This window comes from Saccopteryx leptura, chromosome 1, assembly GCF_036850995.1.
Source record: "Saccopteryx leptura isolate mSacLep1 chromosome 1, mSacLep1_pri_phased_curated, whole genome shotgun sequence".
NCBI lineage: Eukaryota > Metazoa > Chordata > Mammalia > Chiroptera > Emballonuridae > Saccopteryx > Saccopteryx leptura.
Genome location: NC_089503.1, coordinates 33,246,820 through 33,271,564, shown reverse-complemented (window position 1 = coordinate 33,271,564; position 24,745 = coordinate 33,246,820). Strand labels below are relative to the sequence as shown.

At 36.9% G+C, this 24,745-nt stretch overlaps 1 protein-coding gene across 3 annotated transcripts in view; it reads left to right on the top strand.

The window, feature by feature from the left end:
- Nucleotides 1-24,745, top strand: part of METTL15 (methyltransferase 15, mitochondrial 12S rRNA N4-cytidine) — a 190,024-nt gene that overhangs the window by 147,307 nt on the left and 17,972 nt on the right. For all 3 annotated transcript variants that reach the window (XM_066364077.1, XM_066364082.1, XM_066364067.1), the window contains 2 exons: nucleotides 1,471-1,662; nucleotides 6,569-6,747. In XM_066364077.1, coding sequence (XP_066220174.1) covers nucleotides 1,471-1,662; nucleotides 6,569-6,747 — 371 coding nt within the window. The remainder of the gene's footprint in view (nucleotides 1-1,470; nucleotides 1,663-6,568; nucleotides 6,748-24,745) is intronic.

The window sequence follows — 24,745 nt, the reverse complement described above, 5'->3', positions numbered from 1 at the left end:
CCTGAAGGCAGCATCTCACTTTGTGTAGGAAGGAAAATTAGTATAGCTGCAAGGTGATCCCAACTTCTTGCCTGTCTGTTGGTTTTGAATACTCTATTCACTTCAGAATCCCTGCTGAGAGCTAAAGCAGCACTTTGGCAAGAAGGCATCTATCTGTTTTAGGCACAGTTTCATGCTTCAAGTGTACAGCTCATATTGGTACCGCTATTATAAATTATATAGAAAAGTATAGAGAAAGCTAAAATGGTTGGCTTGAAAATGTTGGACCTATCTTTTTTGGTGATCTCCATTTTATTACTTATTGTATTTAAATTGGCTTACTTATTAAATTTATTCTTTTTTTCAAGTTGTATTGAGACAATAACTGATAGACAGCACTGTATAAGTTTAAGGTATACAGCATAATGATTTGACTTATATATATTGTGAAATGCTCACCACAATAAGTTTAGTTAACATTCATCATCTCAAAAAATACAAAAAGAAAAAAGGAAAAGAAAAAATATTTCCTTATGAGAGCTCTTAGAAGTTACTTTCATAATAACATTCACCTATACCATACATCAGTGTTAATTAATAGTTGTACATTACATCTCTTGAACTTATTTATCTGGAAGTATGTGCCTTTTGACCACCTTCATCCAATTTTCCTTTCCCCATCCCTCGCCTCTAGTAATCATGAATCTGATCTGTCTATGAATTTGGGTTTCCCTCTTTTTTTCTTTTAGATTCTACACATATAGGTGCAATCATACAGAATATTTTCTCTTTCTGAATTATTTCATTTAGCATTATTATTTCACCCATGTTGTCACAAATGGCAAGGTTTTCTTTTTCTTATGGATAAATAATATTCCATACTTCTTTATCCATTCATTCACTGATGAACACTGAAGTTGTTTCCATGCCGTGGCTGTTGCAAATAATGCTGTTATGAACATAAGGGTGCAGATACCTCTTCACAATAGTGTTTTCATTTCCTTTGGACATAATCTTAGAAGTGGAATTGCTGGATCACATGGTGCTTCTATTAATAATTTTTTGAGGAAGGTATACACTGTTTTCCCTCGTGGCTATATTAATTCACACTCCCACTAACAGTGTACAAGGGTTCCCTTTTCTCCATATCCTTGCCAGGATTTGTTATCTCCAAATCTATTATAATAATTTTTCTAAAGAAAAAGTGAAATACCTGGTCTGACAAAGGAACTTTTAAATTCACCAACTTATAAACTGTGTTCATTAGCAAGAATAAAATGGCATTAAATCACTTCTGGTGTTGAAACCAAAGATGGGGAGTTTCCACAACCATGTGTCTTTATATAGTACAAAGCATGTGGTTGCCGCTTAGTAAATATGTGTTGGCTAAACAATTTAATAGTAGGATGTGCTCCTTCCATTGATCACGAACCTCCAGAGAGACTTTCCTGTAACAGCAGTGTTTGCTCTGTCTCCTGGGTTTCTTCACAGGAAACAGGTCCGAGCCCTGCTAGGCCAGTTCAGCCAGGCGGAAGCCTTACTAACAAGAGCTGGAGTGCAGCCAGGGACTTTGGATGGAGTTCTTCTGGATCTCGGATGTTCTTCCATGCAACTCGATGCTCCTGAAAGAGGTTTTTCCCTTCGGAAGGACGGCCCTTTGGACATGAGAATGGATGGTGACAGGTGAGTATTAATGAGGCATTTCTCCTCACAACAAGAAATCAATTTCTCAAAAGCACTCTGAATTTAATTTCCTTTTAAGACTGTAGAATTCCCATTACCTTCCCACACCTAACACTCTATATACAGTAAATCAGTTTTGTGTGCTATTCATTGTAGCTTTTAGTGTTTCTTTATATTTGGGATTCTGAAAGAACAACTATTGCTTTCTTTACACAAAATAGTGAGCGTAACTTTCATACAGATTATCTCTTTTTATGGATACAGTGTAAGCTTTTAGACTACTGACAATGTTGATCAATATGGTCCTGAAACAGTGGTTTTATTTTTATGCAGGCCCAACTATGTCTATTATGAGAAGTGAAAGGAACTATATTCAATGTATATTGTTTTGAATACTGCATTAAAGTCAAGATCCTAGAGCTCAACAATTGCATGTTTTGTCCTGTATCTTTTACAATTACTTTGGTCCCACCTTCTTTGGAGAAGCTACAATTTGTGGTATTATATCAGCACAGTACTGTACATAGGACAGTTTACACCTCCTCTTCATTCTTCACCACCCTGGGAATACTAGCGTTTGTTCTTCTTTAGACTAATCAATATATATATATATATATATATATATATATATATATATATATATATATATATATATAGAGAGAGAGAGAGAGAGAGAGAGATGTGTATATATATCTATATATAGAAGATATATATATGTATATATGTATATGGTATATATACTAAATAACATAAAGAGGATCACATTCTAAAAGAGTATAGGATGATTTCTTTCAAACCTAAATTAATTTTGAAAGCACTTACATTTGCACTTGTCTGTATGCCCAACACTGGCTAGGGACTGACCAACCTGTATGGGCAAAGCTTACCCATGCCTTTCTCCCTCATTTTATGACCCCCCACTGCTGCCACCAAATTGTGTATCGTGACCCCTATCTTTGTGAAGCTTACTTTCTAAGAACATTAGACTTTTACATATCAAAGTAAGCAAACTGTTTAGTTACTGTTACTAATCTGCAATTCTAGACCTGTGTAAATATTTCTACTGAAACAAATAGGTTTTCCAACATTTTTTCCAATTAGAAGGACTGGTATATAAGAAATTTAACGTTAAATTGGAGTCAACAAATTAACAGAGTTGACTTGAACTTCTTTCCCACAAATTGTTTTATTGTTTCATCCCTTGGTAATTATTCATAGACAGTCCTTTCTTCATGTTTTGATATGACCTGCTAACTGAGATTGTGACCCATACTTGTCAGAATCTTTTTGTTCTGAGTCTTGTACCTTCTTTTGCACAAGTTGACATTCATAGAATGAAGATTGTGATCATAAAAGAAAATAACAAAAATCTTTTAAAAATCAGTGACTAATATAGTAAAGGTCAAATATCTTCTCATGGTTGGAGATTGAGGTTGTTGGGCAGAGGTAATAAAATGTCAAGCAAATTTCTGCCGTTCCTTTGTCTTACTAAGGAGGATGCCTTCTGAAATGCAGTGAACAAAGCTTCCAGTTAAATAATAGTAAATCCCCATATTGTTAATGTAAAGATTTATTGGCAGATTTTAGTTTGAGAATCAAGGTTCTTGAAGTTCTCCTGTAAGAACTTGAAAATAAAATTGCCCTTGAGAATTAAACTTTTAATAAATAATGGATGAGATTAGAGCTGAGAAAATGTATCTTAAAAAGCAGGTTGGCTTCCAATGAGGTAGCATAATCTGTAAATTAACCAAAGATATTAACAAATCCTGAAGGAAATGTGTGGCTTTCAGAAGGGAGAGTTGGTTCACACAAATTTATAGAAAAAGGAGAGTCAGAGATGTAAATATGTGCATTGCTAATCCAAATAATGTTGTGAGGAGAGGCAGTCCAAGTCAAAAAACATGGCCATTCAGATCATGGAGGCTGTTATATCCCTGTGTCGAATATGAATGCTAGAGGCTTTTTTAACCTGTTGCCATTTATCACTAGAATCTTACAGCATAGGTTAATTTGTGCTCTCTCAATTTCAAAAACAGCTTTAAGGTCATAGTAAGGTTCTCATGTAGGAGAGAGAAGTTCATAGTTTCAAGCACTTGTGGGTATAACCCTGTGTCAGTTGTATTCTTTACTAGAAAGCAGTAAATAAATTGCCACTTTGTTAATATTTTCTTTTTCTCATGAATGTAGTCATTGTAAGTCCGTCATCTCTGGAGGACTGACAAGATATCTTAACCTGTTCAGTTGAGGTGGGGGCAGATTCTGCATCTTGGCTTTCCAGAGTGTTGCCTCTTGTCTTGTAGCACTTTGGGAGCATCGATGTTGCTGTTCAGCGTTAACATTAGAGTAAAATAAAATCATGCCTGTTATCACTGAACTATATTTGTGAAAAATGCTGTTTTAGTTTTCTTACTTAAAAATAGAAAGATATAAAAAATTTCTAAGTACATCCATAATTTTTTTTTTTTACAGGGACAGAGAGAGAGAGAGTCAGACAGAGAGGGATAGACAGGGACAGACAGACAGGAACAGAGAGATGAGAAGCATCAATCATCAGTTTTTCATTGTGACACCTTAGTTGTTCATTGATTGCTTTCTCATATGTGCCTTGACCGCGGGCCTTCAGCAGACCGAGTAACCCCTTGCTCGAGCCAGCGACCTTGGGTCCAAGCTGGTGAGCTTTTGCTCAAACCAGATGAGCCTGTGCTCAAGCTGGCGACCTCGGGGTCTCAAACCTGGGTCCTTTGTGTCTCAGTCCAACGCTCCACTGCATCACCACCTACTCAGGCTAAGTATATCCATAAAATTTTAGAATTTTCCTGTTACAGCTGAACTCTGTCCTGTGGAGTCTGAATTTAGAAGATTCATTCTGATGCTCAGTAGTTTGGGCAGTTGAATTCACAACTAGTTAAGATCTATAAGGGATTTTTGTAGATTGGGCCAAAAATAATGATTGACAAATCTAGGAATGGGGACAATCTAAGGGACATGGACATTCATTGAGCTTCTCTATGGGCTAGGCATTATACAATTTGTCTTATGAGTATACGTATCCCTAATCCTCCCAACAATTTTGTGAGGTAAGCATTGTTACTTTCATTCATAGGGTAGAAATTGAAGCTCCACTGCATTGAAAAGCTTACCCTATAAAGAATAGCAAAGCCGGAATTCTACTCTAGGTCGATTTGACTTTAAAGATCAAGTCTTTATCCTTAAAGCTATTAACGGAGCCAAGCCTATTGAGCTAGATACCGGGCTTCCTTATAGGGTGTTCATTGGTATGGGGGTGCCTTGGCAGCCAGAAAAGCAAGCTTTTTCCCCATTGATTTGAGAGAAAGAGAGGAAGAGGCAAAACTATCCATTGAACCACCTGGTCAGGACCTGGAAAGCAAGGGGAGGGAGAAAAAAAGGGAGAGGAGAGAGGGAAGGTGAAGGGAGAGAGAATAGGCATGCTATCAAGGTGCAGTGTAATGTATTTGAGGGAGGATTTGGGTGTTTCTTGGCAACGTTACTCTGATTTGATCCTCATATCATAAAGCTACCATATCCTTGCTTAAACTCCTCAATGTAGTACCAACAATCAATCGAACATATTAACTATAAGAGTAGTAACTGTACTATTAGCAAACTTATCTTTCTAATAAGTAAAGCCTCGGTTAACTCAACACTTAGAATTCCTTGACCCATTGCTCTAAAGTAAGGTAAGCTGGCAAGGTCTGACAGAGTGAATGCTATGTCCTGCTACTTTGCTTTATTTTATTTGGCCAGAGCTCGGTATTTCTTTGTCTTCCTTTCCTGAAATGACCCTCTAGGCTTGTTTGGTACTGTTTGTTGATTACTAGATTTTACCCCATGATGTCTTTTATCATGGAGGCAGAAGCCAATACTGTTAAATATTTGAGACAATGTACATTATTATCAAGATAGTTCTAGTTTTTTTGAGGGAAACTGACCAGTAGTATCTTCTTGTACAGTAGTCCCTTCTTAGCCCCTGTTTCATGTCCTGCATCTTCATTTAGCTGGGGTCAACTACGGCCTGAAACTATGAAATGGAAAATTCCATAAATAAACGATTCATAAGCTTTAAGTTGCATGCTGTTCTGAGGAGGAAAATGAAATCTCATGGTGTCCCACTCTGTCTTGTCTGGGCTGTGAATCACCCCTTTGTCCAGCGTCTCTCTCCTGCATTAGTCTCTCAGTAGCCGTCTGGTTTATCAGAGTCACAGGCAAGGTGTCCCAGTGCTTGTGCTGTTTTACTGAGCAATGGCCCCAAAGTGCAAGAGCAGTGAAGAGGGGAATTGGGATAGGCCAAAGAGAAGGAAAAGACAGTATGTACAGGGCTCGGTACAACCCGTGTTGTCAAGTTTCCACCAGGGGTCTTGAACCCTGGGATAAGGCAGGGTTCCTGTAAGATTTTCTAAGTTCAATTTGTGCTCTAATATAAGTAGTTGCTTACTGGACAGTCTCGGGTTCATTTAAGTTCCCGAGACCTAGATACATTTAAGTATCAGTCAGTAAGCCTTGTGTCCTCTATACAGAAAATAAATTCAAGCAGCAATTAAAATTTTGAACAAACCAAATTCAAACATTTCCATTTTTTTTAGTTTAGAGGAAATCTGCATGAACAATAATTTCTTTGTGAAGTAAAGGCTAGTAAATATGTTAACTTCCTGCTGCCTTTGACCTTGATGAATGTCACATCACACATCTGCCACTTGCCGAAATGATGGCTATTTGAAATGGAAAACCTATTTCATTCCTGTAAGATTTCAGTCTCCTACTTTAGAAACCTCAGAAGCTCTCTTAGACAAAGTGTGTGTTTGCCAGACTTTATGTCTCAGACTCTGAAGTCTCACCTCTTGTCAATGAAAACTGACATCAGTGAACTAATGGTTCTTCTTGCGCGTAGGTACCCTGACATGCCCACCGCAGCTGATGTGGCGAATGCTTTAGATCAACAGGCACTTGCATCCATCCTGAGAACATACGGGGAGGAGAAGCACGCCAAGAGAATCGCTTCCGCCATCGTCCGGGCACGCAGCGTCTACCCCATCACCAGAACCCAGCAGCTCGCCAGTGTCGTCGCAGGTACCCTCGCTAATTCTGTGTTTGAGAGGAAAACAGTGTGTGTGTGTGTGTGTGTGTGTGTGTGTGTGTGTGTGTGTGTCTGTGTGTGTGTGTGTGTGTGTGTGTGTGTGTGTGTACACCTCCCCCAAACTCCCAGAGGGATTCATTTGTACTGAAATCATGTAGAATAGCATCTTGCCTATCTTTCATGCCCCTTTCTTTAGGTTTTGTAAGCTTCCCCTCTCTCACACCCCTCCCCCACACACAGTTTTAAAAGATATACTGTAGTTTGCTGATTAGTTTAATAATAGTTTTGTGGGGTTTTTGCATGAGGTAGTTGATCATTTGTGCCTACCAAGGTGACACGTGGAATGACAGGAGCAAGGAGTATCTCTTGATTCATCCCAGTGCTTGATAAGCCTCCTGTATAAGATCTGACATTACCTCTCAGATTCACATTTCTGTATTTTAATATTTTGAGCAAAAGGAGAATTGCATTGCCTAACTGCTAAAATAAAACCCAGTGACTCATACATCTATTCTAAACAACCGTCTAACAAAGGGTATGTGATGTATCGGTTATTCCACTTTGTGAATGCTAACTAAATCAGCCTGAGGGGCTTATTGAAACATTTCATCTTTTCTGCGGTTTGCCACCATAAACCTCTTGAATCTCAGTCTAGCTAGGAGGCGCTTTATTAGAGCCTTTCTGTTTGAAGCCAAAGTTGTTTCACAGCTGTGTTCCATGCTGAAAGTTTACCAAGGCAACAATACAACTTCTGCAGTTACTTCACAGAATTCCAGTGGTAAATTCTCTGTCTCGTTGCATCCTCTGAAACCCTACATCATTTTTATTTACCAAACTTATTCAGATTTCTTTCCAGTGGTCCTGTTAAGTTAGTTAGGTAGCGTCTACGACCATACCATCCTGAACTCGCCCGATCTCGTTTGACCTTGGAAGTTATTGGTAGCTAAGGACATAGGGAAAAGCTTATAGCAAGAACGTAATATTGGTTGCCTCTATTGTAATATTATCCATAGTTTAAGGAATAAAACTGTATTATAAATTTATTCCGATCAAGATTTAGAGATTATACAGCAGTTGTCTTATGACATAACTTCATAAAATTATATTCTATGTAGTTCTACTAATAAAATATAAAAAGTTGACTAAGTCTCCATTTTTTAAGCTGCACACCTCAAGACTCTTCACATTGAACCACTTACTGCAGGCAAGTAATTGTGAAAGTTTCACAGCTTATGTTAGCATAAAATATTTCACGCCATTTTTCTCCCCAAAAGAATGCATACTAGCAGGCGAGCGTTCATTTCTCCCTCTGTCTTGTGGCCCTTTCTTTCCCCCACTGCATACTCACTACCATGTGTCCCCTTACCCTTCCGATCATTCCTTAGCTCTGTGTGTTGTCTGCCTGCCGTATTGGAGAGAAGATCAGGGAGAAATCATTTTTTTTCTTTTTATTCATAAGCAAATTCAGAATTTTCTGCTGCTGAAAATGAGAACTTGGGGCTACAGGGTATTCTAGAGATCATCCAGTCAAAAAATCTCACTTGATAACTGAAGAAACTGAGGCTCTGAGAGTATCAACAGTTCCCTTAAAGGCACAGCCTAATTAATGGCAATGTCAGAATTCACCTAGAATTAATCTAGAATTTAGCAGCACATGACTTTGAGGCATAATTGGGAAATCTGCCTTTAAGAAGTTAACTTTTCTGTCTCAGGTTCCTAATCTGCAAACTTGGAGAAATAACATTGTGGCATTTGATAGTAATTGCATGAAGATGCAGAATAGGAACAATTTTAGTATTTTCAAGAAGCTATGATATGAAAGTCATATTGGGACTATGACAAATTATATAGTGGAAGTGGGTCATATTCATATATGTGTATGTAAAACCCTGTTTTAACAAATACCACTAAAAGATTTTCTCTATAATGAGTCCATTTTTATGGCTCATTTCAGCCCATAATAATAAAACTGTATCGATAATCATATAATTCATTAGAAAGGAGAAATAGAAACAATGAAATTACATTTTATGCTTATTTATTTTTAAAAAGCTTGGGAGAGGCTTCTATATACCAGGCATTGTACTGAGTACTAAGGACAGATGGGGAGTGAATCAGATAAAGCCTCTGTGTTCACAAAGCTTATAGACTAACTGGTGACTGAAGAACAACCTGGTGTAATAAAGCTGTGTTTATAGTTACAAACCTATAGGTGTGATCATGTGGCTATAGAAAAATTTGATACAAGTGTAGAATATAGAACATATATACATATATATGAACATACTTGGGTCCTAACTGCAGTTCCACAAAGTCCATTCTTACATAAACCACACCCATGGTATATCTTTTACAAGCTCTGATTTAATTTTTATTCAAATGATGTAAAACTTTAAAGACATTTACAAAGCAATCCGAATGAGCATATCTTCTAAATTTTTATTATTTTTTAGTCTTTTATAATTACCTCACTGACATCAAATTTTATTGCATTTTTTTGCATGAATCACCATTATCAAGAGTTTTCAAAGTCTCCAACCTGGTTTTTCTGGAAACAGCAGCTGTCCTTCCTTTCGCGTTGGTATTTCACCAGGTGTCTAATATCTGAGTGAACCACGTGATGGCAATAGTAAGTGCACTGAGCTGTAAGTCCACAGCTCTTTGGGTGGGAAGAGAACTGTATAGAATGCTACAGAGTAGAATACTGTCCCAAGACACTGTGTTCAGCAAAGAAAGGGACACATTCGCTCACTAGAAGGCTCTTGAGAGAGCTACTTCACAAAGGAAATATGGGAAGCAATGGAGAGTCCAGGAAGGTCCCTGTATCAGTTTCCTAGTTCTGCCAGAACTAAGCGCCACACGTGTGATGGCTTAAAATAGCAGAAATGTATTCTTTCAGAGTTTTGAAGTCTTGATATCTAAAAGCAAGGTGTCAGCGGGACTCTAGGAAAGAATGCTTCCTTGACTATTTCTAATGTCGGTGGTGGCCAACAATCTTTGATGTTCCTTGGCTTGTAGATGCATCACTGAGTCTGTGCCTCCATCATCATGAGGCGTTCTCCCTGTGCCTCTGTCATTGTGTTCGAATTTCCCACTTACTCTAAGGATGCTAGTCATATTGGATTCAGGGCCCACCATCATCCAGTATGTCCTCAATTTAACTATATCTTCAAAGACCCTAGTTTTAAACAAATTAACATCCACAGGTTCCTAATATACATGAACTTTAGAGGACACTCTTCAGCCTAGGACAGCAATTCCTTTATTTATCAAGCATGTATTTTGGCAGTCTATAATATGCCATGACTATACTTGAACGACTTTTCTCATACTAAGTACGTTCAAGGTAATCAAGCACTCTGGGAAATGTGCCATGGTTCCTGCCACACAGTGAAACCTGTATATTGATGGAAATAGAAATTACTTCCTTTGCTTTCATAAAACTAAGACAAGGAAGACCATCACAGTGTAGTCACAATATACTTTATGGAATTATATAACAATTCAAGTGATTAAGCTGTAAGTTGAAATACCTTAAACCTGGTGCCTCTTGCTAGTATAAATAGCCACAATTCCATGTCATGAGAGCTCTAGAAGACAGGTTTGCGTGTCCGAGTTGGAACAGAACACTTAAAAATACTGTGAATACTTTATAGATTGCCAAATCAATAATTTATAAGATAATTCAAACAACCTGTATGACTTCACTATTTATACACATTATTCAGAACTACTAGTCAAAGACTTGACTATAAATATCTAACACATATATAGTGTTACACATAGTGTTTCCTGCAAAAATAATTTATAAATAACAAATTACATTTTATTAATTGTAATTTCTATTCTAATACAATTGTTAATTGTTAACACTAGTCTAATACTGTTAACAGCTAAAGAGTTAGATTCATGAAATCTGAGTTGAAAATGCCTGAGAGACTCATTTAATCCAGAACTAGATTCTTCATCTCCTCAAATAAATGATCATCTAGCTTTAGCATTTTCATCTCCAGCTCTCTTACTATATTTCAGTGAAGAGGAGCACATTTCAGCCCGAAACTGCTAGTTCCAGAAATACAGGCCTAAAGAACTTTAGAAAGGATAGATTCCTTAGAATGGAGTCCAGATGCCTTTACATGGTTTGCAAAGCTCGTTATGAACTGACTTCTCTCTGCCTTTTCATTTTCATCTCTCTCGGTCCTCATAATAATCTCTGTTCCAGCCGCACTACAGTTCGGTCGTCTTTCCAGCTCACCATAGTCACTCTCACTTATAGGCCTTAAATAGTAACATTAACACCAAGTGCCCGACTCCTACCCTTTCCTGGGGTTAAAGCCAGCTCATCCTTTTGAGCTTGGTTGAAACGTTCCAGGAAGTTTTTTCTAGCCCCACACAGATAAGTTGAGACACCCTTCTCTATGCTCCCGTAGCTCTGCATTCTCCTGCCATAGAATTTACGGTGCTTTTATTGCTTGCCTAGTATTTAATTTTCCCCCTAGATCTGTATCATCCAGTACAGTTGTCATTAGCCACATGTGTCTATGGAGCTCTTAAAATGTGGCTCCTCCAAATGGAAAGATCCATATATGTAAAATAAACATCAGATTTTGAGACTGAATTTGAGAAAAGAATTGAATATATCTCAACAATTTACATACTCATATGTTGAAAGGATAATATTTTCAATATTATTGAGTTAAATGCAGTGTTCAAACAGACAATACCTATTTTGTTTTACTTTTGTTAACATTGCTGTACAAACTCTCATGTGGGATATATTTTAAAGAATAGCGCACTCTAGATAATAAGTTCTGTGGGGGCTCCACTGTGACTTTCTCGCTCATAACTGAGACCACAGAGCTTATGAGTTTTTTCTCTTGGAAGGCATTTGGTAACTACTTTTTCAAGATTAATGTATAAAATAAATAAAATTTACATAGATCAGGAAGGTCCTGCTTTTATAAAGGCTGTAATCAGTGCAATAACATCAATATTAGTAAAAAAAATCAATGTTCAGCCTCATAAACCATGACTCGCCCACAACAGTGTAGCCTAATATTAACACGAATGTGAATTAGAAAAACACATTGCGCTCCCAGTACTTTAATTTATTCATCTTTAAGGTGAAATGATATTTATTCCTCCTTACTCTTTGGAAATGCTATGAAGACAAATAACACTGTGTTAAACTGTTTTAATTAATTAGAAATCTTTAATGATGGGAAACAATACATACAAAAATTCTCAAACTCTTCAGGAAAAAAGGGATTTATGCACTTAATTTTGAAAAAATGGCTGTGATTTAGATTTTGTAGAATTAATGTAATTTGATTTATGTAGCCTTACAAACGGCATTGGTTCTAGACACCTCTTTGAGTAAAGAGTAAAGAAGTCTGATTTATTTTCCTCAACAAGCTGTCCATTTTTTATATTAGAGCTGATCCATTTTCATTGGTCTTTCCACTCTGTCGCTACATCAAGGAAATTACTATTTAATTCTAACTATTAAATTAAATCTAGTTGAGTGAAAAGATATTAGATTAAGTCTTGTTTTTACAACTTGTTTTCTATGTAAACTTAAACAAAGGCTTATCTTTCTCACCTTGAAATGGAGGCAAATAACATTTATGATGATGAAAATTATTATTTTTATTTACCAAACATAATCCAACTAATTTTTTTTGCTTAAATTAATATGAAATTCACTTGCAGTTTTCAACCTCAAGCCAAAAATCAAAGAAATACATATACCAATCATTTTTCAGATCATTGGGATTTAGATTCAAATTCACAAAATAAGAAATCAATCCACTAATAGTCAAAAAGTGACAGCAGGCCTATATCAGTTTTTGAATGGGATAATGGAGATAGGGGAAGTTTCTTAGATAGATTTGATTCTTGTGATTAAATGTATAAACTTGGCCCTGGTCGGTTGACTCAGCAGTAGAGCGTCAGCCGGTGTGTGGAAGTCCCTGGTTCGATTCCCGGCCAGGGTACACGGGAGAAGCTCCCATCTGCTTCTCCATGCATCCCTCTCCTTTCTCTCTCTCTCTTCCCCTCCTGCAGCCAAGGCTCCATTGGAGCAAAGATGCCCCAGGAGCTGAGGATGGCTCCATGGCCTCTGCCTCGGGCACTAAAATGGGTAATGTCACAATGGAGCAATGGCCCAATGGTCCAGATGGGTAGAGCATTACCCCTTAGTGGGCATGCCGGTTGGATCCTGGTCAAGCACATGCAGGAGTCTGTTTGCCTTCCACTTCTCGTTCAGAAAAATACAAAAAACAAACAAAAATGTATAAACTTATCATTCCCTGACTAAAACTTGTCTGTAACCTTTATTCTGACTCATGAACTGGGTACACAGCTAGTGCCTAATGAACGCTTGTTAAACAAATAAATTAATAAAAAGATGTGCACATTCCCAGCCAAAGTAAAATGAAAAAAAAAAAAAGGAGAGGAACTATTAAGTTATTAGGTGTTACTGAGAATCAATTATATTCTGCCCTTCACATTGAAATGGGGGGAGACCCTAAACATCTAAGTCATCAGTATAAACTAAAGTGGCCTGAAGAATAAGTGAGATTCTCCAAGACACACAATCAACAGTCTTCACATTCTATTTCTGGTTCTACACTTTATTTGCTCTGTGAACTTGAGTAAGTCACTTACCTTCTCCAATATTTATTTACTCATTTGGAAGATAGGAATAGCTAATTCTTACTATGACCCATAAATGGAATGGTATATAAGATGGTTCTCTGTTAATTTTAAAATGCAAATATACTTATAAACATTTTGTTCTCCTCTCTATCCAGGACTGAGAGAGCAAACAGTGCGCTAGTCAGACCCAGTAATACCCACCTGCTCACAGCCAGTGTTATCTATGATAGGCTAACACCTTCATTCCAAGTTGTTCCTCGCGTAGGAGTTATGTGACTTCTAGGAAGGAGAATAATGATCATTTTCTGCATTGGTACATGGAAGGTGTATCTTTTCACAGCAGCATTGGAGGCTCATGCCTCAACTTAGATCTGAAATCACTGTCTTTTACCAACAAAGTTTTGTTACTCTGGAGAGCAGCCTTCAAAATAAAAGTAAATAAAGCATTCATCAATAATCATTGCTATCAAATTTTACTGGAACATAAACATTTTCCCAACAAAATTAATCAGACTAGATTGCCATCCCATTATTGTTTCTACATGTCACCTCCTCCATCTTCCCCATATAACTCTTTTTATATTAATATTGCCATGATTAAGAAGTAAATGAAGATATCGGAGAGTTCAATTCTCACCCTGGTGGAAATAGTCAAACCTACTGTTGAATTTAGATGGCTTACCAGTGAGTCATAATTGTCATTGCTACTGCCTATGACAGTGCACTTATTCTTCTGTCATAAATCTCTTGAGTTCAATCTGTTATACACAGTGTGTGTTAGTATGGTAACTTTATGCCAACTAAATTATCAAATGACATTTCATAAGTAAACTTATTCCTTATTTTAATAAGTAATCTTTCCAAGAGACATTCTGTACAAGAAGTTCAACTCAGAAGAGAATGAAATGTGAAAAAAAGAAGGAAAAAAGGGAGGAAGAAAAAAGAGAGAGAGAGAGAGAGAGAGAGAGAGAAAACAAACCTGAAAATCTTTCTTCTTCCTTAAAAAGTCTGGCTATTTTTAGTTTGAAGTACCAAGTGGGGATCTGGGAGGGCTTCAATCCCAAATGACTGTGACCTAACTCTCAGTTAATAATCATAATAGTAATGTGATAATAAATAATGTTAGCTAATACTTACTGAGTGAATTCTAGGCACTATCCTAAATTAATGTTGTGTATTAACTCACTTAATAAGCATAGCAACCCACGCACTAGGCACTGTTTTTATCCCTGCTTTACAGATAGAGAAACTGCGGCACAAAAAGGCTAGGTAACTTGTCTCTTGTCAAGTGGAGCTGGAATTGAAAACTATAGACACTATGCTCCTATTTATGACACAAATCTAGATCCCTTTCTTATAATTAAGATGCAGCATGAATTATTGCTGGAGTATGCTGACAGCTCCATCTTCCCGACCTTGTGCACTCATGTGGGAGACAGTCGTACAGGCAACTCGCTCTATCATCCTGTAATGAGTGCTGTACATAGTAGAGTCATGAACAAAAATGTGTGAGAACCCCAAAAAGGGAGAGAATTGATTTTGATGTGGAAAAAACAGTATGAGTTATTGAAGAGAGAGATTGGGTAGAAGTTAAAGACACGGAGACCTTTGAGTAGACCTTTTAGGGGGAGAAGTGATGGCTATTTACTGAGTGGCAAAATTAAAAGATGTGCTCCAATACATCCAATAAAAAAAACTGATAAACCAAGGATGTTATAAAAAAATGGGAAAGTCCCTGGCACCCAATAGAGACTAATTAATTGCATAAATGAAAAGATAAATGAACAAAAAATACACAAGCAAGTAGGATTTCAGAGGTCTGAGGAGAATAGAAGACATTTCAGGATACAATCCCAGGACCCAACACATTTTTAAATGCCTGGAATTCCCCCAATTCTCTGGAATCCTTTGTCTTAAATGTGACCTTGAGTTGGGTCAGATTCTTAGCACAGTGAGGAACTCAGCATAACCAAGTCCTCTATCTAGGTCTTCTGATTCCAGCTGAATTTCAAACTGCATCCATGGAACAAAAGGAGGGAAATGGAGCCTTTCACCTCATTACTCAACTTCTTATTGTTGTATACTTTGTACTTCTGGAAGTGAAAATTAAAGTGATCTGGCATTGTATGTTTGCTACATTAGCAGTTTTCACATTGGTATTAATTTTGTAAAGATGCATATCATATACACAGCATGGCTAATTTGTCCTTTTTGCTGATTTAAAAAAAAAAGAAGAAGAAAGATTATTTGTTCTTGTAACTAGTTATTCAGAAGTTTTAAGAATTAGTGGTAGGTATTTACAAGAGCTCTCCATTTGAGAACCATAATCAAGTAGTCTTTTATATTAATTGTATTACTATCTCATTTTTTAGATTGACACGGTTCAGATCTTGTCTGGATGGTAGCTATAATAGCATGGGTTTGCTTCACCCAAAAAACTACTGAGAGGATCAACAGTGTGCAGCACTATTCCTAAAAGTAGGAGTTTCAGACTATTATTTTTGTATGTTGGGAACGTTCTTTGAAGAAAGCATCTGCTTTCATTTTAAAAGTATAAAATGTTCAAATCCTGCCAAAAGAATGTCAAAGAAAGAGAACCCCAAATGTTACTAGGTTGTCAGAGATTAAAGATTATATTTCTAGGGCTGAGAAGGAGAATAATGAATGAAAGATTAGTTTTGATGTCCAAATTTTAATCATAGCTAAAAATTAAGGATAAAAATTCCAAATTATTTATCATTTTTGTTTTGTGTTGAATTGAAAAATTATAGAATATCTGGAAAAGATATCCCAATAATTTAAAAAAGAGACATCTATTATTAACTTTTTTATATATCTTATCTTTTCCTTCTCTATTTTGGTTGAGTATTAGCATTTTTTACTATTTCCCAAATGTTTTAACTTATTTTATCCCTGCAATCTTTATATTACTATATGTTGCATGTCATATTTTTAATCACTTGGTAACACACACCTAGCATACAGTAAGCAATAGGATATATTTTCTACATTTTCCTAATTACTGAATTAATGATTTATCAGCTGGACTATGAACTCTTTGAGAGCAAGGATTAGATATAAATTCTTCATTGCTGCATCCTCAATGCCCGATACAGAATTTAGTTTATAAAAGATGTTCAATTAATATTTCTTGAATGAATAACTAAATGTCCACTCCTTCATAATTTTGTCATGTTTAGAAAATGGGGGAGGTTAGGGAGAACTAATAGAGAAAAATCTTAAAAACCCCTCATTTATTCAGCATTCCAGGTGCTTCATATTGTCAGGTAGACTCAGAGCAACAATAAGAGAAACTCTAGTAACTTTCCTGACACTTAAAATATCTTTCCTGTTCTCTAAAGGGTAAATCAGGTTCAATGTGTCGTACAGTTCTAGGTCAGCCTTCTATATTTTCAGTTTCCTCATTAGCAAAGCAGGAAATTTGACCCAGCATTGAGATGAGATGCCTATTTCATATACACATTATATATTCATTTAACCATCAAGTATTTATTGAGTCCACTTTGTGCTAGGTACTAAAGAATGCACATAAGTGATTAGACAAAGCTTTTATCTTCAGAATTAACAAAAAAGAGATCTTTACTAGTTAAATAGTCTTCACAGTTAGTGCTTTTTTTTTTTTTTTTTTTTTTTTGCATATATCAACATGTTTACTTTTTTGCTTCTTTCCTAGCTTAAAATTCCCACTTTTTTCTTGGATCATTCTCTTTCTTTTCCAAGTACATATTTTGAGATACTTTCAGTGAGGCTCCTTAGGTGATACATTCTTATACTGTACTTTCTCTAAATGTATCTTTATTTCTATCTCGTTTTTGAATGATAATTTAGTTGGGTATAAAGTCAAGCGGTGTGTGATTATTTTTACTTTGTACTTTAGGGGTATTATTTCATTGTTGACATCTGTATGGTTGACGAGAAGTCTAATTTTCATTATTTCATAGTTGGTTTTTTTCTTTCTCTGGCTACTCTTAAGACTCTTCTATCACTTATGTTTAATTGAGATGTGCTTGGTTGCGACTCCATTATTATTGATCATTAGTGAAACAGAATGAACTTCTTTAACATTTCTTCATTCCTGGATATATCAGAAATTATTTCTTTTCATCCTCACTTTGTCCCATTCTCTTGAGTCCTGTGCAGCAGGTATTCAGCATGTCTCTCCTGTTTCCTATGGCTTTGCACCTCTGTGACACAATCTAGGTAAGATCCTTTTCTCGTTCACTAAGTCTCTCTTCAGATATATCTAATCTGTTTAACCCATTTCTTGAGTTTCTAAATTCAGTAGTCAATTCTAAAAATTATATTTTTAAAAAATATGCTTGTTATTCTTTCATTATAGTCTCGATTGATTATTTTAGACTTATTTTAAATGTAACAAGTATAGTTATTTTATATTTATGCTTGTTTGTTCTATTATCTCCAATTCTTCCTGCTTACTTCATCTGCTGATTTTATACACCCTCACCACACACACACACACACACACACACACACACCAATGTATGTAATGAGTGTATCTTCACATATTCCCTTTTGGAACCCTACAGGGTGTTTAATGTCTGCTTCTTTCTTTCTTCCTTTTCTCTTTCCTACCTTATTATCAAGCAAAAGTATCATGTTGGGCACTTTTAGGTTTCACAATTCAAAGACATATTAAGGCAAACTTAAGTAGTAAAAGGTTATTATTAGCTAAACATGATAATTAGAAGAAATTATTTTTTAACTTTTATTTATTGATTATTAGTGAGAAAAGAAGGGAGTGGTAGGAGGGAGACAGAGAGAAGGACATCCGTCTATATCTGCATGTACTCTGACCTAGGAAAAAGAGTATCAAACCAGCAACCTCTGTGTTTTGGGATGACGCTCAACTGAGCTATCCAGCCAGGGCAAGAAGAAATTATTATAAAGCTATTTATGTTAATAGGAAAGAAAGCTATTTAAGTTACATACCCAGGCCTCTGAGATACTAGAAGATAGCTCAGGTGTCACTCAGGATACTGTATAACTTCCCAACTAAACTATCGTGTTGCAGGAAACATTGCTGGCTCTCTGCTTTAGTAAACTACAGTACCATTATTTTGGTTCAGCTACTCTCTAGCTCTGGCTTCTACAGTTAACTTTTTTCTAGGGTTACTAGGTTAGTGCTTACTCAGATCTTTTATTTATTTATTTATTTTTCTTTTTTACTTGTAGTACAGTATCTACATATACGTGCTTTTACTCTTTGGTTTAGTTCTCTTTCTTTTGCTAATTGCTGCTGTCTCTCTCCCTCTTTTCTCACTGCCCTGTCTCTCTGGGATTCAAGCTCTCTAACATGAAGGACGTAATTTGTGCTATAGTTATCCTTAGCTTTTCCTTGTTCAGCAGAGTGTTACACTTGCTCCATTTAAAGTGGCTGCCATTGGGTCATAGGGATTTACATGGTAATAGCATGATGTGCAGAGCTTAAGGAGTGGCCTAGAACAAGTCCACCCATTTAATGGATTCTTCCTTAAGGATGCAATTATGTAAAGAATGCTTCAAATAAATAGATAGTTATAAATTGCATAAAAGTTATGAGTAAAAGGTGCAGGGTAAATGAGGAAGTATAGTAGGGGGACCTAGGCTGGCCAGGCATCTTGGGGAGGCCTCCCTGAGGAAGTGGCCTTTAAGCAAAGAGTAAGAATAAGAAGTCAATTGGTAAGTCTAGGAGAAGAGTTCTCATGACAAAGAGTAAATAAAGGCCCTGGGACTTCAGTGTCTTTCTTTATCACCTATCTTTTCTTTTTTTCTCATCCCTTAGGTATTACTTCACTCATTCTCACTTTTAAAAAATATATAGTTTCATGTCATGGTTTGTACCCTATTAGTAAGTTGAATTGCCACTGCCCTATTACTATGTGACATTTTATAGCATAATCTTGATAGTTCCTAGCATCAGTTTGTTATATCTGTTAAGTTATATACCACTCTAGTAGTTGACTGTCCTTTTTTGTGAAAACAGTGGAATGTTAATAAACCAGGACAAGCACTGCTCTTTTGATTCTAACATTTATGTTGATTCTTTACTTTTAATGACTTCTCTTTTTCTACTTTCCTTGCTTTTTAGCAATTTTTAAAAAAGATAGATGTGTATGTGTCTCTATATGTTACAAATTTACATGTGATGTATACTATATATTTTTGTTACACGTTCCTAAGAAGTCTAAACTCTAGTGGGATATTGGGTAGCTGAGGGAATAATTCTATAATGAAGCATAATATTTTGCCTTTCCCATATCTTTTAAAACTCCTCTTTCCCACTTTGACTTCTGTAATGACATATTCTCCTTTTTCATTCCCTCTTGCCTCTCTGATTGTAGTTTTTCAGTACTATTTGTTTTCTTTCTCTGCTTGTGCCTTAACTTTTTTTGTTTGCTGAGGGCTCAATCCTTGGCTCCTTTTTTATTGTACATATGCTGGGCTTCTCCATCTATTTCCAAGATCTTACATCATCTGTATGCCCACCTTCAGCTCAAGTCTTTCTTTAGAACTCTAGTCTAGACCAATATCTGCCACAACTTTCAGAACATAGCAATCTGTTTATCCCATGGTCACAGATTATCAAGTTCAGTGTTCCAAGTCTCACGCTGGCTGGCGCCCCTGGCCCTTCCATGTTTGGCTTCCTTTGCGCCTCACCACTTAGCCAAAAGCCCCAATCAAAACCATCAAGTCAACCTGGAGTTGAAGTGAAAAGTTACATCACTAAGACTTTTCAAATCTGCCTCAAGTTGTCTCTTAAATCCTTCTGGGGTGTGTGTGCATTTGTTTCGTTTGTTTTGGTTTTACTGTCATTGCTTTGTTACTTTGTCATCTTTACCAGTATTACCTTAATCTTCTAACTGGACTGTGTACCTTCTGTTTCTCTCAGCTCTCTTCAGTTAAGCTCTACCATAGTTATATTTACAAAATGTACTTACAGAGTTATATTTATAAAATTCAAATCTCATAATATCATACCTTTCCTTAAAATCCTTAATAGGTTCCCTACCATCTGTAGGGCAAAATTTAAGCTCCTTAACATGAAAAACAAGGCCCTCATTCTCTGGCTTCTGCCTGATGTTTTAATCTGATTTCTCCACTGCCCTGCCCCACCCCACAGCGGGCCATGTCCATACCAAACTGCTCACCATCCCAGTTCCTAGAATTTGTTTTCTGCTTTCTCGCTTCCATCCTTTGGTATATGATCTTCTTCTGCAGGATATACTCTTCCTCACCTTTCTGCCTTCCCCCACCCCATGGTTCAAAATTTTTCTACTTCTGTCAAAAGTTGGCTTATATTCATTCCTTTGGATCCTTCCTGAAATTTCCTTTTTTTCTTTTTGCCTTTTTCCTGAAATTACTCACTGTTTTAATATGTGTTCATATATCTAATGAACTTTTGCTTTATTATACTTTGTCTACCATATAAACTGGGTGAGTTGTTCAAGGGTAATAAGATCATATCTAATGCACCCGAATAGCCTCAGCACCCGTCTCTTAAGGAATATGCCGAAGGGGTCAACAGACTGGGTTAGAGAAAGCAAGAACTATTAAGTCAGGTAAAGCTGCCTTTGTCATTTACTAGCTTTGTAAATTTGGGCATTTTTTTTACCTTCTATGAATCTGTTTCTTCAACTGCAAAATATGGAAGAATATATAATAACAGCCTCACAGGATTTTTGGATAGATAATTAGAAAATGTATTTTAAATGACCAATAAAGAGCAATCTCTAATATATATCTATTTATTTTTAACTTTTGTTGAATGAACGCATAAAAATGAATTAATGAGGGCCTGGTGACTCAGTGGATAAAAGCCTCAACCTGGAACGCTGCGGTCGCTGGTTCAAAACCCCAAGTTTGCCTGGTCAAGGCACATCTGGGAGTTGATTCTTCTTGCTCTAACCCCTTCTCTCTCTAAAAATAAATAAATAAAATCTATAAAAACAAAAAAGAATGAGAAGTTGATTGAGTGAATGAATGCTTTCAAGTGAGTAGAACAAATGCTATAGAATTTTTTATAATGGATTCACCAGGAAAGATTTCTATACAAGCAGCAGCTGTCTTGCTCTTTGAAGGGATGTTTAAGATATCAGCAGGCACAGTGTAGCAGTCAAGGGACTTGGACCTGAAGTTTAGGAAGGAATGTGAGAAAGGTTAAGACTGGGGAAAGCATCCCTTTTTTTTTTTTTTTTTTCATTTTTCCGAAGCTGGAAATTTGGAGGCAGTCAGACTCCCGCATGCGCCCGACCGGGATCCACCCGGCATGCCCACCAGGGGGCGATGTTCTGCCCCTCTGGGGCGTCGCTCTGTTGCGTCCAGAGCCACTCTAGCGCCTGAGGCAGAGGCCACAGAGCCATCCCCAGCGCCCGGGCCATCTTTGCTCCAATGGAGCCTCGGCTGCGGGAGGGGAAGAGAGAGACAGAGAGGAAGGAGAGGGGGAGGGGTGGAGATGCAGATGGGCGCTTCTCCTGTGTGCCCTGGCCAGGAATCGAACCCAGAACTCCTGCACACCAGGCCAACGCTCTACTGCTGAGCCAACCGGCCAGGGCCGAAAGCATCCCTTTTTTGTTGAAAACACTATTCCCTACTCTTTCTTTATCCTTCTTTCCCCCTTTTCTTCATCACATTAAGGAATTCTAAGGATTGGCTGTCTGCCAACTCTTTCAAGGTATATCAGCATCTCATTAGCCAGGTGACAAGTTAATAAACACATACAATAAACTGCAGGCTTGGATTTTGAAAAGAGAATGAGGGTTATTATTAACAATAATATAAATTGTTATTGTTAAATGGACATTTATGTAGCCTATTGTTATTCAATGAACTGTTTTAGAGATGGCATACATTGCAATGACTTCTTTAAAAAATGTTAACATTAACGCAGAGTCCACTGGAAAGGATTGGTCTTGACTCCTGTGTGCTCCTGACACTTGTCTCAGAATTTGAAGCTGAGAATGATAATCTGGCAGATAGGATTTATAAGTTCTTGATTTCATCTCTGTACTATTTAGATGCAAATGGACTTTGATGACAGACTCAAATTATTAAGCCAGTATGCTGTATTGCTATTGCTTACCCATTTTCCTTTATTAATCTTTTTTTATTTCCTCATTACCTGTGCATTAATAGTCAGGGTGCATGTCTCTGCATTCGATTGTGTCACTGAGTAATAGAAAAAGAAATTAGTTTTGGAATTATATAAGAACATGGATTCAAATTTAAGCCTTTTGGTTTACTAGTTGTTTGAACTTGGACAGGGTACATAGATATTCTAATTCTCTCTAAGGTAAGGTTAATGGTTCCTAACTTATCAGGTTGCTGGGATGATTAGACATTACATTTTAAAACTACCTATCCTAGCGGTAGGCATGTGCTAAGCTCTTGACAAAAGCTGATCAAATGAAGAATTTAAAACCTAGATAAAATCTACCTGTGGTTTTCAACCTTTTTTCACTTGGGGACTGGTGACCTAGTCAGCCAGAAACAGAAACATACAATGAATAAAGTTTTATCTTACCACACATAACAGTGCAACACAGTACAAGCTAGTGCTTGATTTCCAAACTCCATGTGTACAATGCGTTGAATCCTATATGAGTTTGTTCGAATGCTTTTTGTCTATTGCACATGGTTTGTAAATGACTTCACAGGGCAAAAAGTTGTTCGAATGAGCCTATAAGTTCCAAAGATATCTAAGACAACCTCAGTAGTATATTCATAGATGCTACAAGCTGATAAGTGACATCACCCTGAGCATAAGCGAATTTGACTAAAATCATTGGGTCTGTAATCTTCATACAACATCAGGGAGGTTCACTCTTTCGTGAACTGGCACAGAATTTCTGACAGACTGGCATCCCATGGACTGTTGGTTGAAAAACTCTGTACCACACAATGATTGCAAAAATAATTAAAATTCATGATTATAGAGAAAAATGTGAGATTTTCTCTATTATAAATACATTTTCACTTACGTTATACAAAACTGTTAAAATTCAAATGAAAAGTTTAAAACCCTGTAATACCACTCTACCATCATAACACAAATATTATAATTTTGCATATTCCCTTTATCTCTATCTTTATTCTCACTTTTTTAGTTGAAATGTTTGAATGTATATAATTTTTTATTTGACATTTTATCATGTTATTTAACTTAAGAAATACCATAATATATTTAATCATTCTCATTATATTTTTGGCTTACCTCATAGTGGGAGCTACTATTAAAAGCCATATAGTAAATAATTCTGTGCCTATTTAAAGATTTTTGAGGGGCAGGGGTACTTCCTTTCTAGGCTAAATTGTCTAACTGAGATTCATGGCATATATATGTATATACCATTAAAATGTTTTTCAAAATTGATACACATCCTTTTAGAAACCAAAAACCTTCACTGGACATTATTCAAAGCACGGTTTCTAAAGCAGTTTAGGATGTAGAATGTGCAGAAAAATAAAAAAATATGGGAGAAATCAGTTCAGTATTAGAATTGGATGTGGTAGAAAAAAAGGAGATTTTTATAATCAAAGATTTAATTAAAATCTATATGCTTTTAACCATTAGAGGAATTGATCATTAATTCTTTAATTCAGTTAAATAATCTATTAGTCTTTCAACAAGCCTGTTATGAGAAAAATGATAACACAATTTTTTTTTTTTTGTATTTTTCTGAAGCTGGAAATGGGAGGCAGTCAGACAGACTCCTGCAAGCACCCGACCGGGATCCACCCGGCATGTCCACCAGGGAGTGATGCTCTGCCCATCTGGAGCGTCGCTCTGCCACAATCAGAGCCATTCTAGCGCCTGAGGCAGAGGCCACAGAGCCATCCTCAGTGCCCAGGCAAACTTTGCTCCAGTGGAGCCTTGGCTGCGGGAGGGGAAGAGAGAGACAGAGAGGAAGGAGAGGGGGAGGGGTGGAGAAGCAGATGGGCGCCTCTCCTGTGTGGCCTGGCCAGGAATCAAACCGGGGACTCCTGCACGCCAGGCCAACGCTCTATCACTGAGACAACTGGCCAGGGCCGATAACACAATTTTTGCATTCTTGAAGTATATGCCATCTCTGCCTTCTGGAAGCTTCCATTTCAGTGGAAGAGACAAATATTTTTTTAAAAAAAATCATTGTAATGCAGTTGAGAAGTGCTCCACGGTAGGTTAACTTTGGTCCAGGAAGACAGGCACCTTCGCCTTGGAGCATAAAGATGAACTATGAGTGTATGTTGACCTCACAAGAAGAGAAGCATTGTCAAATACCTTTTTCTGTTACCATCTTTCTATTTGGGGGAGTGTAAATGGCCCACCTTCGA